We start from the raw sequence: 14,597 nt of genomic DNA, 5'->3' as shown, positions 1-14,597 counted from the left end.
TGTAGGGTTGCTGGGCAGAGCTGGGGCTGTGGACAGGCTGGGTTGTTATTGTAGTGTTGCTGGGGAGCGCTGGGCTGTGGACAGGCTGGGTTGTTATTGTAGGGTTGCTGGGGAGCGCTGGGGCTGTGGAGAGGCTGGGTTGTTATTGTAGGGTAGCTGGGGAGTGCTGGGCTGTGGAGAGGCTGGGTTGATATTGTAGGGTTGCTGGGGAGCGCTGGGCTGTGGACAGGCTGGGTTGTTATTGTAGGGTTGCAGGGGAGCGCTGGGCTGTGGACAGGCTGGGTTGTTATTGTAGGGTTGCTGGGGGGCACTGAGGCTGTGGATAGGCTGGGTTGTTATTGTAGGGTTGCTGGGCAGTGCTGGGCTGTGGACAGGTTGGGCTGTTATTGTAGGGTTGCTGGGGAGCACTGGGGCTGTGGAGAGGCTGGGTTGTTATTGTAGGGTTGCTGAGGAGCGCCGGTCTGTGGACAGGCTGGGTTGTTATTGTAGGGTTGCTGGGGAGTGCTGGGCTGTGGACAGGTTGGGTTGTTATTGTAGGGTTCCTGGGGAGCACTGGGCTGTGGAGAGGCTGGGTTGTTATTGTAGGGTTGCTGGGCAGCGCTGGGGCTGTGGAGCGGCTGGGTTGTTATTGTAGGGTTGCTGGGCAGCGCTGGGCTGTGGACAGGCTGGGTTGTTATTGTAGGGTTGCTGGGGAGCGCTGGGCCGTGGACAGGCTGGGTTGTTATTGTAGGGTTGCTGGGGGGCACTGAGGCTGTGGACAGGCTGGGTTGTTATTGTAGGGTTGCTGGGCAGCGCTGGGGCTGTGGAGTGGCTGGGTTGTTATTGTAGGGTTGCTGGGCAGCGCTGGGCTGTGGACAGGCTGGGTTGTTATTGTAGGGTTGCTGGGGGGCACTGAGGGTGTGGACAGACTGGGTTGTTATTGTAGGGTTGCTGGGGAGTGCTGGGCTGTGGACAGGCTGGGTTGTTATTGTAGGGTTGCTGGGCAGGCTGGGCCGTGGACAGGCTGGGTTGTTATTGTAGGGTTGCTGGGCAGTGCTGGGCTGTGGACAGGCTGGGTTGTTATTGTAGGGTTGCTGGGGGGCACTGAGGCTGTGGACAGGCTGGGTTGTTATTGTAGGGTTGCTGGGCAGTGCTGGGCTGTGGACAGGTTGGGTTGTTATTGTAGGGTTGCTGGGGAGCACTGGGGCTGTGGAGAGGCTGGGTTGTTATTGTAGGGTTGCTGGGCAGCGCTGGGGCTGTGGAGCGGCTGGGTTGTTATTGTAGGGTTGCTGGGCAGCGCTGGGCTGTGGACAGGCTGGGTTGTTATTGTAGGGTTGCTGGGGAGCGCTGGGCTGTGGACAGGCTGGGTTGTTATTGTAGGGTTGCTGAGGAGCGCCGGTCTGTGGACAGGCTGGGTTGTTATTGTAGGGTTGCTGGGCAGCGCTGGGCTGTGGACAGGCTGGGTTGTTATTGTAGGGTTGCTGGGCAGTGCTGGGCTGTGGAGAGGCTGGTTTGTTATTATAGGGTTGCTGGGGAGCGCTGGGCTGTGGACAGGCTGGGTTGTTATTGTAGGGTTGCTGGGCAGCACTGGGCTGTGGACAGGCTGGGTTGTTATTGTAGGGTTGCTGGGGAGCGGTGGGCTGTGGAGAGGCTGGGTTGTTATTGTAGGGTTGCTGAGGAGCGCCGGTCTGTGGACAGGCTGGTTTGTTATTGTAGGGTTGCTGGGCAGCGCTGGGCTGTGGACAGGCTGGGTTGTTATTGTAGGGTTGCTGGGCAGTGTTGGGCTGTGGACAGGCTGGGTTGTTATTGTAGGGTTGCTGAGGAGCGCCGGTCTGTGGACAGGCTGGGTTGTTATTGTAGGGTTGCTGGGGAGCGCTGGGCTGTGGAGAGGCTGGGTTGTTATTGTAGGGTTGCTGAGGAGCGCCGGTCTGTGGACAGGCTGGGTTGTTATTGTAGGGTAGCTGGGGAGTGCTGGGCTGTGGACAGGCTGGGTTGTTATTGTAGGGTTGCTGGGGAGCCCTGGGCTGTGGAGAGGCTGGGTTGTTATTGTAGGGTAGCTGAGGAGCACTGGGGCTGTGGAAAGGCTGTGTTGTTATTGTAGGGTTGCTGGGCAGAGCTGGGGCTGTGAATAGGCTGGGTTGTTATTGTAGGGTTGCTGGGGAGCGCTGGGCTGTGGACAGGCTGGGATGTTATTGTAGGGTTGCTGGGGAGCGCTGGGCTGTCGACAGGCTGGGTTGTTATTGTAGAGTTGCTGGGCAGCGCTGGGGCCGTGGACAGGCTGGGTTGTTATTGTAGGGTTGCTGGGGGGCACTGAGGCTGTGGACAGGCTGGGTTGTTATTGTAGGGTTGCTGGGCAGTGCTGGGCTGTGGACAGGTTCGGTTGTTATTGTAGGGTTGCTGGGGAGCACTGGGGCTGTGGAGAAGCTGGGTTGTTATTGTAGGGTTGCTGAGGAGCGCCGGTCTGTGGACAGGCTGGGTTGTTATTGTAGGGTTGCTGGGGAGTGCTGGGCTGTGGACAGGTTGGGTTGTTATTGTAGGGTTCCTGGGGAGCACTGGGCTGTGGAGAGGCTGGGTTGTTATTGTAGGGTTGCTGGGCAGCGCTGGGGCTGTGGAGCGGCTGGGTTGTTATTGTAGGGTTGCTGGGCAGCGCTGGGCTGTGGACAGGCTGGGTTGTTATTGTAGGGTTGCTGGGGAGCGCTGGGCCGTGGACAGGCTGGGTTGTTATTGTAGGGTTGCTGGGCAGCACTGGGCTGTGGAGAGGCTGGGTTGTTATTGTAGGGTTGCTGGGCAGCGCTGGGGCTGTGGAGTGGCTGGGTTGTTATTGTAGGGTTGCTGGGCAGCGCTGGGCTGTGGACAGGCTGGGTTGTTATTGTAGGGTTGCTGGGGGGCACTGAGGGTGTGGACAGGTTGGGTTGTTATTGTAGGGTTGCTGGGGAGTGCTGGGCTGTGGACAGGCTGGGTTGTTATTGTAGGGTTGCTGGGCAGGCTGGGCCGTGGACAGGCTGGGTTGTTATTGTAGGGTTGCTGGGCAGTGCTGGGTTGTCGACAGGCTGGGTTGTTATTGTAGAGTTGCTGGGCAGCGCTGGGGCCGTGGACAGGCTGGTTTGTTATTGTAGGGTTGCTGGGGAGCACTGGGGCTGTGGAGAGGCTGGGTTGTTATTGTAGGGTTGCTGAGGAGCGCCGGTCTGTGGACAGGCTGGGTTGTTATTGTAGGGTTGCTGGGGAGTGCTGGGCTGTGGATAGGTTGGGTTGTTATTGTAGGGTTCCTGGGGAGCACTGGGCTGTGGAGAGGCTGGGTTGTTATTGTAGGGTTGCTGGGGAGCGGTGGGCTGTGGAGAGGCTGGGTTGTTATTATAGGGTTGCTGAGGAGCGCCGGTCTGTGGACAGGCTGGATTGTTATTGTAGGGTTGCTGGGCAGCGCTGGGCTGTGGACAGGCTGGGTTGTTATTGTAGGGTTGCTGGGCAGTGTTGGGCTGTGGACAGGCTGGGTTGTTATTGTAGGGTTGCTGAGGAGCGCCGGTCTGTGGACAGGCTGGGTTGTTATTGTAGGGTTGCTGGGGAGCGCTGGGCTGTGGATGGGCTGGGTTGTTATTGTAGGGTTGCTGAGGAGCGCCGGTCTGTGGACGGGCTGGGTTGTTATTGTAGGGTTGCTGGGCAGCGCTGGGCTGTGGACAGGCTGGGTTGTTATTGTAGGGTTGCTGAGGAGCGCCGGTCTGTGGACAGGCTGGGTTGTTATTGTAGGGTTGCTGGGCAGCGCTGGGCTGTGGACAGGCTGGGTTGTTATTGTAGGGTTGCTGGGGAGCGCCGGGCTGTGGAGAGGCTGTGTTGTTATTGTAGGGTTGCTGAGGAGCGCCGGTCTGTGGACAGGCTGGGTTGTTATTGTAGGGTTGCTGGGCAGCGCTGGGCTGTGGACAGGCTGGGTTGTTATTGTAGGGTTGCTGGGCAGCGCTGGGCTGTGGACAGGCTGGGTTGTTATTGTAGGGTTGCTGGGCAGCGCTGGGCTGTGGACAGGCTGGGTTGTTATTGTAGGGTTGCTGGGGAGCGCTGGGCTGTGGAGAGGCTGGGTTGTTATTGTAGGGTAGCTGGGGAGCGCTGGGCTGTGGACAGGCTGGGTTGTTATTGTAGGGTTGCTGGGGAGCGCTGGGCTGTGGAGAGGCTGGGTTGTTATTGTAGGGTAGCTGGGGAGCACTGGGGCTGTGGACAGGCTGGGTTGTTATTGTAGGGTTGCTGGGCAGAGCTGGGGCTGTGAATAGGCTGGGTTGTTATTGTAGGGTTGCTGGGGAGCGCTGGGCTGTGGACAGACTGGGTTGTTATTGTAGGGTTGCTGGGGAGCGGTGGGCTGTGGAGAGGCTGGGTTGTTATTGTAGGGTTGCTGAGGAGCGCCGGTCTGTGGACAGGCTGGATTGTTATTGTAGGGTTGCTGGGCAGCGCTGGGCTGTGGACAGGCTGGGTTGTTATTGTAGGGTTGCTGGGCAGTGTTGGGCTGTGGACAGGCTGGGTTGTTATTGTAGGGTTGCTGAGGAGCGCCGGTCTGTGGACAGGCTGGGTTGTTATTGTAGGGTTGCTGGGGAGCGCTGGGCTGTGGATGGGCTGGGTTGTTATTATAGGGTTGCTGGGCAGCACTGGGCTGTGGACAGGCTGGGTTGTTATTGTAGGGTTGCTGGGGAGCGGTGGGCTGTGGAGAGGCTGGGTTGTTATTGTAGGGTTGCTGAGGAGCGCCGGTCTGTGGACAGGCTGGATTGTTATTGTAGGGTTGCTGGGCAGCGCTGGGCTGTGGACAGGCTGGGTTGTTATTGTAGGGTTGCTGGGCAGTGTTGGGCTGTGGATAGGCTGGGTTGTTATTGTAGGGTTGCTGAGGAGCGCCGGTCTGTGGACAGGCTGGGTTGTTATTGTAGGGTTGCTGGGGAGCGCTGGGCTGTGGATGGGCTGGGTTGTTATTGTAGGGTTGCTGAGGAGCGCCGGTCTGTGGACGGGCTGGGTTGTTATTGTAGGGTTGCTGGGCAGCGCTGGGCTGTGGACAGGCTAGGTTGTTATTGTAGGGTTGCTGGGCAGCGCTGGGCTGTGGACAGGCTGGGTTGTTATTGTAGGGTTGCTGAGGAGCGCCGGTCTGTGGACAGGCTGGGTTGTTATTGTAGGGTTGCTGGGCAGCGCTGGGCTGTGGACAGGCTGGGTTGTTATTGTAGGGTTGCTGGGGAGCGCCGGGCTGTGGAGAGGCTGTGTTGTTATTGTAGGGTTGCTGAGGAGCGCCGGTCTGTGGACAGGCTGGGTTGTTATTGTAGGGTTGCTGGGCAGCGCTGGGCTGTGGACAGGCTGGGTTGTTATTGTAGGGTTGCTGGGCAGCGCTGGGCTGTGGACAGGCTGGGTTGTTGTTGTAGGGTTGCTGGGCAGCGCTGGGCCGTGGACAGGCTGGGTTGTTATTGTAGGGTTGCTGGGCAGAGCTGGGGCTGTGAACAGGCTGGGTTGTTATTGTAGGGTAGCTGGGGAGCGCTGGGCTGTGGACAGGCTGGGTTGTTATTGTAGGGTTGCTGGGGAGCGCTGGGCTGTGGAGAGGCTGGGTTGTTATTGTAGGGTTGCTGGGCAGAGCTGGGGCTGTGAATAGGCTGGGTTGTTATTGTAGGGTTGCTGGGGAGCGCTGGGCTGTGGACAGGCTGGGTTGTTATTGTAGGGTTGCTGGGCAGCGCTGGGCTGTGGACAGGCTGGGGTGTTATTGTAGGGTTGCTGGGCAGCGCTGGCGCTGTGGAGAGGCTGGTTTGTTATTGTAGGGTTGCTGGGCAGGGTGGGCTGTGGACATGCTGGGTTGTTATTGCAGGGTTGCTGGGCAGTGCTGGGCTGTGGAGAGGCTGGGTTGTTGTTGTAGGGTAGCTGGGGAGCGCTGGGCTGTGGAGAGGCTGTGTTGTTATTGTAGGGTTGCTGGGGAGCGCTGGGCTGTGGAGAGGCTGGGTTGTTATTGTAGGGTTGCTGGGCAGGCTGGGTTGTTATTGTAGGGTTGCTGGGAGCAGTGGGGCCGTGGAGAGGCTGGGTTGTTATTGTAGGGTTGCTGGGGAGCGCTGGGGCTGTGGAGCGGCTGGGTTGTTATTGTAGGGTTGCTGGGCAGCGCTGGGCTGTGGAGAGGCTGGGTTGTTATCGTAGGGTTGCTGGGCAGCGCTGGGGCTGTGGAGCGGCTGGGTTGTTATTGTAGGGTTGCTGGGCAGCGCTGGGCTGTGGACAGGCCGGGTTGTTATTGTAGGGTTGCTGGGCAGCGCTGGGCTGTGGACAGGCTGGTTTGTTATTATAGGGTTGCTGGGGAGCGCTGGGCTGTGGACAGGCTGGGTTGTTATTGTAGGGTTGCTGGGCAGCACTGGGCTGTGGACAGGCTGGGTTGTTATTGTAGGGTTGCTGGGGAGCGGTGGGCTGTGGAGAGGCTTGGTTGTTATTGTAGGGTTGCTGAGGAGCGCCGGTCTGTGGACAGGCTGGATTGTTATTGTAGGGTTGTTGGGCAGCGCTGGGCTGTGGACAGGCTGGGTTGTTATTGTAGGGTTGCTGGGCAGTGTTGGGCTGTGGACAGGCTGGGTTGTTATTGTAGGGTTGCTGAGGAGCGCCGGTCTGTGGACAGGCTGGGTTGTTATTGTAGGGTTGCTGGGGAGCGCCGGTCTGTGGACAGGCTGGGTTGTTATTGTAGGGTTGCTGGGCAGCGCTGGGCTGTGGACAGGCTGGGTTGTTATTGTAGGGTTGCTGGGCAGCGCTGGGCTGTAGACAGGCTGGGTTGTTATTGTAGGGTTGCTGAGGAACGCCGGTCTGTGGACAGGCTGGGTTGTTATTGTAGGGTTGCTGGGCAGCGCTGGGCCGTGGACAGGCTGGGTTGTTATTGTAGGGTTGCTGGGCAGCGCTGGGCTGTGAACAGGCTGGGTTGTTATTGTAGGGTTGCTGGGCAGCGCTGGGCTGTGGACAGGCTGGGTTGTTATTGTAGGGTTGCTGGGGAGCGCTGGGCTGTGGACAGGCTGGGTTGTTATTGTAGGGTAGCTGGGGAGCACTGGGGCTGTGGACAGGCTGGGTTGTTATTGTAGGGTTGCTGGGCAGAGCTGGGGCTGTGAATAGGCTGGGTTGTTATTGTAGGGTTGCTGGGGAGCGCTGGGCTGTGGATAGGCTGGGTTGTTATTGTAGGGTTGCTGGGCAGCGCTGGGCTGTGGACAGGCTGGGGTGTTATTGTAGGGTTGCTGGGCAGCGCTGGCGCTGTGGAGAGGCTGGTTTGTTACTGTAGGGTTGCTGGGCAGGGTGGGCTGTGGACATGCTGGGTTGTTATTGCAGGGTTGCTGGGCAGTGCTGGGCTGTGGAGAGGCTGGGTTGTTGTTGTAGGGTAGCTGGGGAGCGCTGGGCTGTGGAGAGGCTGGGTTGTTATTGTAGGGTTGCTGGGGAGCGCTGGGCTGTGGACAGGCTGGGTTGTTATTGTAGGGTTGCTGGGGAGCGCTGGGCTGTGGACAGGCTGGGTTGTTATTGTAGGGTTGCTGGGAGCAGTGGGGCCGTGGAGAGGCTGGGTTGTTATTGTAGGGTTGCTGGGGAGCGCTGGGCCGTGGACAGGCTGGGTTGTTATTGTAGGGTTGCTGGGGAGCGCTGGGCTGTGGACAGGCTGGTTTGTTATTGTAGGGTAGCTCCTCGTTGCTGGGCTGTCTCACGCTGGTCTCATAAGAGTGACGTGCAGGGACACTCCCCAGTTGGTTGTGGGTGCAATCTGCCACCTGGTGGGTGGGACTCCATGTGGGGTGCGGCTTTTCTGGCGGCTGGGGGACCTCACTGTGCAGGGGGAGCCCCCTGCTTGGGTTTCCCCTCTTGGCCCAGGAGCAGACGCTGATTGAATCTCCCCCAAATTCACCCTCTTGGTCCAGCTCTTGTCTCAACCCATTGCTGGGGTCAGGGCAGGTCTGGGTGTTGGGCCCTGCCCCCTTCAGGGTCCCCTATTTCCTCCAACCCAGAGTAACGGAGCTGGTGACTGCTCCCCACAGTAGGGGGGCAGACCCCTGGGGTGACCCCTGTGACGTCGCACTCCATATGTTTATGGAAATATGCTAATGAGCGTGAATGTAATGTAATGGGAATATGCTTCATGCAAAACGTCTCTTGTGAGGGATCATTACACAGCTTTTAATCTCCTGCGTGTGCTCATCCTGTTTGTACGAATGTGCCACTCTTGGATCTGGGACTAGGAATATGAACTATAACTCTGAGGCCGATTGTAGTTATGCAAAGTGGGGGCCAGTAATGGTGGCTTGGAATCTTGATGGCTTCCAGTAACCAGGGTGATTGGTTGTAATTGGCTCTGTTTACTCGCAAACCTTCCTGGGTCTGTGCAGGCCAACCCTGAAAGAATGGAGATCATGTGACCATGTCACATGATACCGGAATCCATCTTAAACCTGGCGCTTTTCCATGGAGACGGAGGGGTGGGGACCCAGAGAGGGACAAAGGATTCCCGCCGGGTGCCAAGGCTATAGAAGGGGGTGGAGCAGGACAAAGGGGGGCTGCCAGTCATGAGAAATCCCCCAGTTACCACCTGAGCTGGAGCTAAGGACCATACCGGGGAAAGGACAGGAGGCTAGTCTGTGAAAGTATCAGAGGGGTAGCCATGATTGAACTACAGGGCCGGCTTTAGGAAGTGCGGGGCCCAATTCGAACAGTTTTGACGAGGCCCTGGCAGGGATGACTAAAAAAAAAAAAAACACAACCCCCCCCCTTTCATTTCTTCCATGTATTATTTACTTTCCACGACTATATACATAATAACAAAATTATATATTACATACATTACATCATATTATAAATATCAATATTTATTGTACACCTCACCTATGTTTTTAAAACTTTATCTTCCTCGCTTTTTGTTTGACAAAATCTTTCAGTAAATTGCCTAACTCTAAGCTCTTCATTACTTCCCATTCAATTGACATGATTGCCAAATTGTTTAATCGGTCTTCCTGCATCGTTGATCGCAGATATGTTTTAATTAGATTTAGCTTCGAGAAACTCCTCTCTCCTGAGGCTACAGTTACTGGAATAGTCAGGAAGATTCGAATTGCTATAAATAAATTTGGGAATCCTGTTGAAGAAATATGCAAGAAATTGAAGGATTTTTAGGGGGTTTCTACAGTCAGATGAAATAATTGGCTTTAATGCTTCCAGTTCTTCACAAAGCATGTAGCCATTTATGTCAACTGATTTTACAGTTGAAACTTGTTCGTTTTCCTGCACTAATTTCACATCTGTCAATGCAAGTTCCAGATCTGCAGCAGCTTTTCGTATGGTGTCCTTGGGAAGATTTTTGAATTTGCATAAAAATCCAAATAAACTTTTATGCTTTTGTAACTGTTCAAACCTTGGTTCAAGTGACTGTAAAGCTTTGTCTAACACTTGATTGAAGCACTGCACTCTGTAAGCTCCTTTGGGTCAGAAAAAGGCTCATCTGCAGACTCGTACTAAAACTGTTTTTTTCGTTTGCACAAACGTTTAGTCTGGAATACTGGAGTCACATCTAGATCTTTGGCAAGTTCATTGGCACCAGTTAACACTTCTTGAAAACCCTTCTCTCTGTACATTTTTAACCAGTTACAAAGCTTTTCAAATGAAGAAATTCCTGCAGAAATATCCATTGTATCACTCTGCAGCTCTTTGCTCACAAAATTCACTTGAAAAAGTAAATCATGCCAGAAAACTAGGAGATAAAAGTCTCAGCCTGCCCTGTTGCAGACCTTTTGCATTCTCCCCTCTTGCTGTATTTGATTTCCTCCTCCAAACCTCCCTCTCTCTCACCTGGAGTTCACAGCACTAAGTACCGGCTCGGGGCTTTTTTCCTGGGTTACAGGATCCCGATACTTTAGTTTTGAAACAGACACAGGCAGGCACCAACTCACCCTCAAACACCAACACGACGAAAACCACAAAAACAACCCAATATTACAGACCTAGGGGGAATCGCAGGGTCAAACACTCACCGCTGGAAACCCCAGCAGCTGCTCAGGTGAGCGAGGTCCACTCCAGAGATTCCTGTCTCCCACCCGACCGGAAGCTCCCTTGGCGTCTCCTCCTGGTGAGTGCTGGGGGTGGGGGAGGGGAAGCACATGTGCCTTCTCCGCCCCACCCCCCCTCCTCATGACCTGCAAGTTCAGCCAGGACTGCCTCTGCAGCGTCTCTCGTTGCCTAGCAACAGCTGCTGCTTCCGGGGGACGCAGAGACGCTGCCGGTGCGGGGGCCCCCTCAGGCGCGGGGCCCAATTCGGGGGAATCGGGCAAATCGGCTTAAGGCCGGCCCTGTTGAACTAACCTCGTTATCTCTAGCTTGCTTCTTGCTTGCTTATATACACCTGCCCCTGGAAATTTCCACTACTTGCATCCGACGAAGTGGGGATTCACCCACGAAAGCTCATGCTGCAAAACCTCTGTTAGTCTATAAGGTGCCACAGGATTCTTTGCTGCTTTTAGTCTGTGAAAGAAGCTTATTGGCACATCTCTGAGGGTGAGATTTACCTGCATTTAGTTTCTTAATGTATTGGGCTTAGACGGGTGTGTTTTTGCTTTATTTTACTTGGTGACTTACTTTGTTCTGTCTGTTATTACTAGGAGCCACTTAAATCCGAATTTTTATTCTTACTAAAATCACTTTTGTTTATTATTGAACCCAGAATAAGTGATTAATACCTGGGGAAAACCGCTGTGCCTATCTCTCTATCAGTGTTATAGAGGGCGGACAATTCATGAGTTTACTCTGTGTAAATTTTATACAGAGTAAAATGGATTGATTTGGGGGTTTGGATCCCATTGGGAACTGGAGACAGGTAACCTGCTGAGTGGTTTTCAGTTCAAGCCTGCAGCTTGGGGACATGGTTCACATCCTGGGTGTGTGTTGCAGCAGGCTAGCGTGTCTGGCTCAACAAGGCAGGGTCCCGGAGTCCCAAGCTGGCAGGGAAAACAGGGTCTGAGGTAGTTTCAGCACATCGGGTGAGAGTCCCAAGGGGGTCTCTATGACTGATCCCATCACAACAGCCCCCGTCACGACAACCCCACCGAGCTGTGTGATGGAGGGAAGGAGGCCAGGCAGTCACAGCCACAGACAGACCACGTGCCGTCCCTGTATCTCCGCCATGGGGCAGGCACAGCGGGTCCCTGCACGGCGAGACAGCAGGAGACACTGGGAGCCGCCCCCTGAGAGCGCAGCGAGGTGACTGCAATGGGTTTCACACCGTTTTGCCGGTGGTTGTTGTACGACGTGTGCTCTGCAATGCTGATGCTGGGGTGTCACGGAGTCCCCGGGCGATGCTCTGGAACTGCTCCCCACCAAGCCAGGCAGGACTCTGGGGAGCCTCCTCTCCCTCGGAGCAGCCTGTCTGCAGGGCAAGAAGCTCCCACGGCTTCACCTCCTGGGTCTCTCCTGGGAGCATTCAGCATCCCCTGCCCCTCCGTGCGCTTCCCACAGCGAGTCCGCCCAGGCGGGGTCCTGGGGGGGGCCACAGGGTCCTACCCCCCACACTGCGCAGTCAGACGTGACTCTCAGCCAGCCAGTAACACAGAGGTTTATTAGATGACAGGAATAGGGGCTAACACAGAGCTTGTAGGTACAGAGAACCGGACCCCTCGGCCGGGTCCATTCTGGGGGGCAGGGAGCCAGACCCCCACGTCTGCCCTCACTCCTCGTCCCCAGCCAGCTCCAGACTGACACCCCCTCCAGCTCCTCCTCTCTGCTCAGCTCCTTTCCCGGGCCAGGGGGTCACCTGATCTCTTTGTCTCCCCCACCTTCAGCTGGCACCTTTGCAGAGGAGGGGCCCAGGCCATCAGTTGCTAGGAGACAGAGTGTCAGGCATTTAGGTGCACTGGCCCTTTGCTCTGCTAGATCCTTAAGAACTGCCTAGGGGAAACTGAGGCACCAACACAGGATTCAGAGAAAACATTATGAACATTCCTAGTTCGTCACATGGGGCTTGTCTGCTTTTGCAGCAGGGGGCTTTGTTATTTTGTTTTGTGTGGTTTAGGGTCGACATTGGAGCTCGGAGGCAGCACACAAATGACCCTTCTGTAACACACCAGCGTGTTCGGTCCCTGGCTATTAGTGACAATAAGACGACACAGGCTGGTTAGTTCTGCAGTATCACTTGTTAGCACCAGGGCCGTGCACATTCTGGTTTCTCACCATTTCCTCATGTGGTTTCATGTTTGCGCTGACAGTCTGGAATCTTGATGGCTCCCATTAACCAGGACAACTGACTGTGGGTGGCTCTGTTTGCAGACAGGCCTTCCTGTGAGTCAGGCTGGGAGGAATGGAGGCTTGGGGGGTCTCACAGGACATGTGACCATGTCACCTGGTACTGGAATCCATCTTTAACCTGGTGCTTTTCCATTGAGAAGGGGGGGTGGGGACCCAGAGAGGGACAAAGGATTCCAGCCTGGTGCCAAAGCTATATAAGGGGGTGGAACAGAATAAAGGGGGCTGCAGTCATGAGAAATCCCCTAGCTACCACCTGAGCTGGTGTGACGTTATTGATATAAATTGGGACCATATAGAACATGGGTTGCAACCAAGGTCCTGTAGTGGCACCAAATCTTAAATAAAGGGGGTCATCTAAGGTGTCTAAGACCAGATTATGGGTTGCTGGTTATAATTATGCTGTCTGTATGTCTGTATCATTTTTAGTTGAAGTTATAAATGTTGGCTCTATGCTGTCTGTATTTCAAGTTGATGCTGTGCTTCTGGGGGAAGCATCCCAGACGAGCTGGTGTTAGCTCTGCCTAGCCTGTTTGATGGCCCATTAAGGACCATCAGCTACACAATTGACCCATGGAGAGAAGGCAGACACGCCTTGTGACTCAGCAAGGTATGCAGAGACTTGTCCATGTGACTGCAGACTCCATTTTGCTGGGATTTTCCACAGTGAGAACAAAGAGATTCTTACACCTGGAAAAGCCTATATAAGGCTGATGCTGCATCTCCATCTTGTCTTCAATCCTGCTTCTGACCTCTGGAAGGACTTTGCTACAAACTGAAGCTTTACACAAGGGACTGAACGACCCATCCCAGCGGGGGTGTATTCCAGAGACTCAATTTGAACCTGCAGTTTACTCCAGCACTGCTGCAAGCCGGAACTAAGAACTTTGCCATTACTGTATGTAATTGTTTCCATGTAACCAATTCTACCTCCCATCTCTACCTTTTTCCCTTTGTAAATAAACCTTTAGATTTTAGATTCTAAAGGATTGGCAACAGCGTGATTTGTGGGTAAGATCTGATGTGTATATTGACCTGGGTCTGGGGCTTGGTCCTTTGGGATCGAGGGAACCGTTTTCTTTTATTGGGGTGTTGGTTTTCATAACCATTCATCCCCAGGACGAGTGCACTGGTGGTGATGCTGGGAGACTGGAGTGTCTAAGGAAATTGCTTGTGTGACTTGTGGTTAGCCAGTGGGGTGAGACCAAAGTCCTTTTTGTCTGGCTGGTTTGGTTTGCCTTAGAGGTGGAAAAACCCCAGCCTAGGGCTGTGACTGCCCAGTTTAAGCAATTGGTCCTGATTTGGCACTCTCAGTTGGGTCCCGCCAGAATCGCTCCGTCACAGCTGGAACAAGGGCTGTACCGCTTTATACACGGTAAAACGGATTGATTTGGGGTTTGGACCCCATTGGGAGCTCGGCAGCCGAGTGCTGGAGACAGGAGCACGTCTTAAGCTGTTTTCAGTTCAGCCTGCAGTGTTTAGGGGACGTGGTTCAGACCCTGGGTCTGGGTTTGCAGCAGGCAGGGCACTGAAGTCCCAGGCTGCCCAGGGAAACAGGCTCGGGGTAGTCTCAGCACATCGGTTGGCAGTTCCCAAGGAGTTTTCTGTGACCCAGCCCGTCACAGCACAATACACAATGACCAGCCGGGGTCTCCTAACCCTGCCTGCACAGAAACATGTTTCAACTTCAAGTGACCTGCCTGTTCTAGACTTTAAGAACATCGTTTTTATGTATCAATACAGAACTCCTTAAATCTCATCCACACATACGTCTCCCAATGCTTATGGCCACCTGCGCATTGCTGGCTTTGTTAGAGTCCTCACGTGCCACCCGTTACTGAATTATTACATGTCTGTCTGACCCAGGGGCCCTTGTGAAACTCCTGGGCACACCTTGTGCCCTCTGCCAGTTGGCATCAGGAGGTTCCTGGGTCACCACCTTTTGGGGCTCTCAGACTCACTGGTTGGAGAGAAAGGAGCCGCTGGAAGAGTCACAAATGCTCAAAGGCCTCGTTCCTTTCGCTCCAGATCAGTCAAGCCAGTTCAGTTCCACTTCCATCAGACTGTTGGTGTGACCAGCTGTGCCTGCGCTGCCCGAGGGAAGGAGAACCGGAGCCCTCAGCTCTGTGTCAGGGGAGGGCTCACACACAGCGCCTGGGATGCAATCCCTTGTGTCTATTTATCCTGACCGGGCGGCAGGTTGATACATGTCAGTCCCTATTGTCCCCTTGCTCCCCGGGTCTCGCATGCATTGTCATCATCGCTTTATGAGGAGACGACTTCTACGGTTCCCGATAACCGGAGGAAATATTGTTCTCGTATTTCCTTGTGGGGGGGACATTGGCTAGAAAGTGTCCCTGTCTCAAGCTCTCCCCTGTCCCGCTGGCTGCGGTCGCTCT

At 55.0% G+C, this 14,597-nt stretch overlaps 2 protein-coding genes across 3 annotated transcripts in view; one reads left to right on the top strand and one right to left on the bottom strand.

The window, feature by feature from the left end:
* The window catches only part of LOC123346399, a 43,345-nt gene extending 33,211 nt beyond the window's left edge, over positions 1 to 10,134 (bottom strand). The window contains exon 1 of one of the 2 annotated variants that reach the window (XM_044983770.1): positions 9,939 to 10,134. In XM_044983770.1, the coding sequence (XP_044839705.1) occupies positions 9,939 to 10,097 (159 nt within the window). In that variant the 5' untranslated portion in view covers positions 10,098 to 10,134. The remainder of the gene's footprint in view (positions 1 to 9,938) is intronic. The other variant, XM_044983769.1, reaches the window with a different exon arrangement.
* The window catches only part of LOC123345793 (endothelial zinc finger protein induced by tumor necrosis factor alpha-like), a 1,203,704-nt gene that overhangs the window by 1,133,364 nt on the left and 55,743 nt on the right, over positions 1 to 14,597 (top strand). The gene's annotated exons all lie outside the window — the stretch shown is intronic.

This window comes from Mauremys mutica, chromosome 12 (genome assembly GCF_020497125.1).
Source record: "Mauremys mutica isolate MM-2020 ecotype Southern chromosome 12, ASM2049712v1, whole genome shotgun sequence".
Lineage (NCBI taxonomy): Eukaryota > Metazoa > Chordata > Testudines > Geoemydidae > Mauremys > Mauremys mutica.
This window is presented reverse-complemented; position numbering and strand designations above follow the sequence as displayed.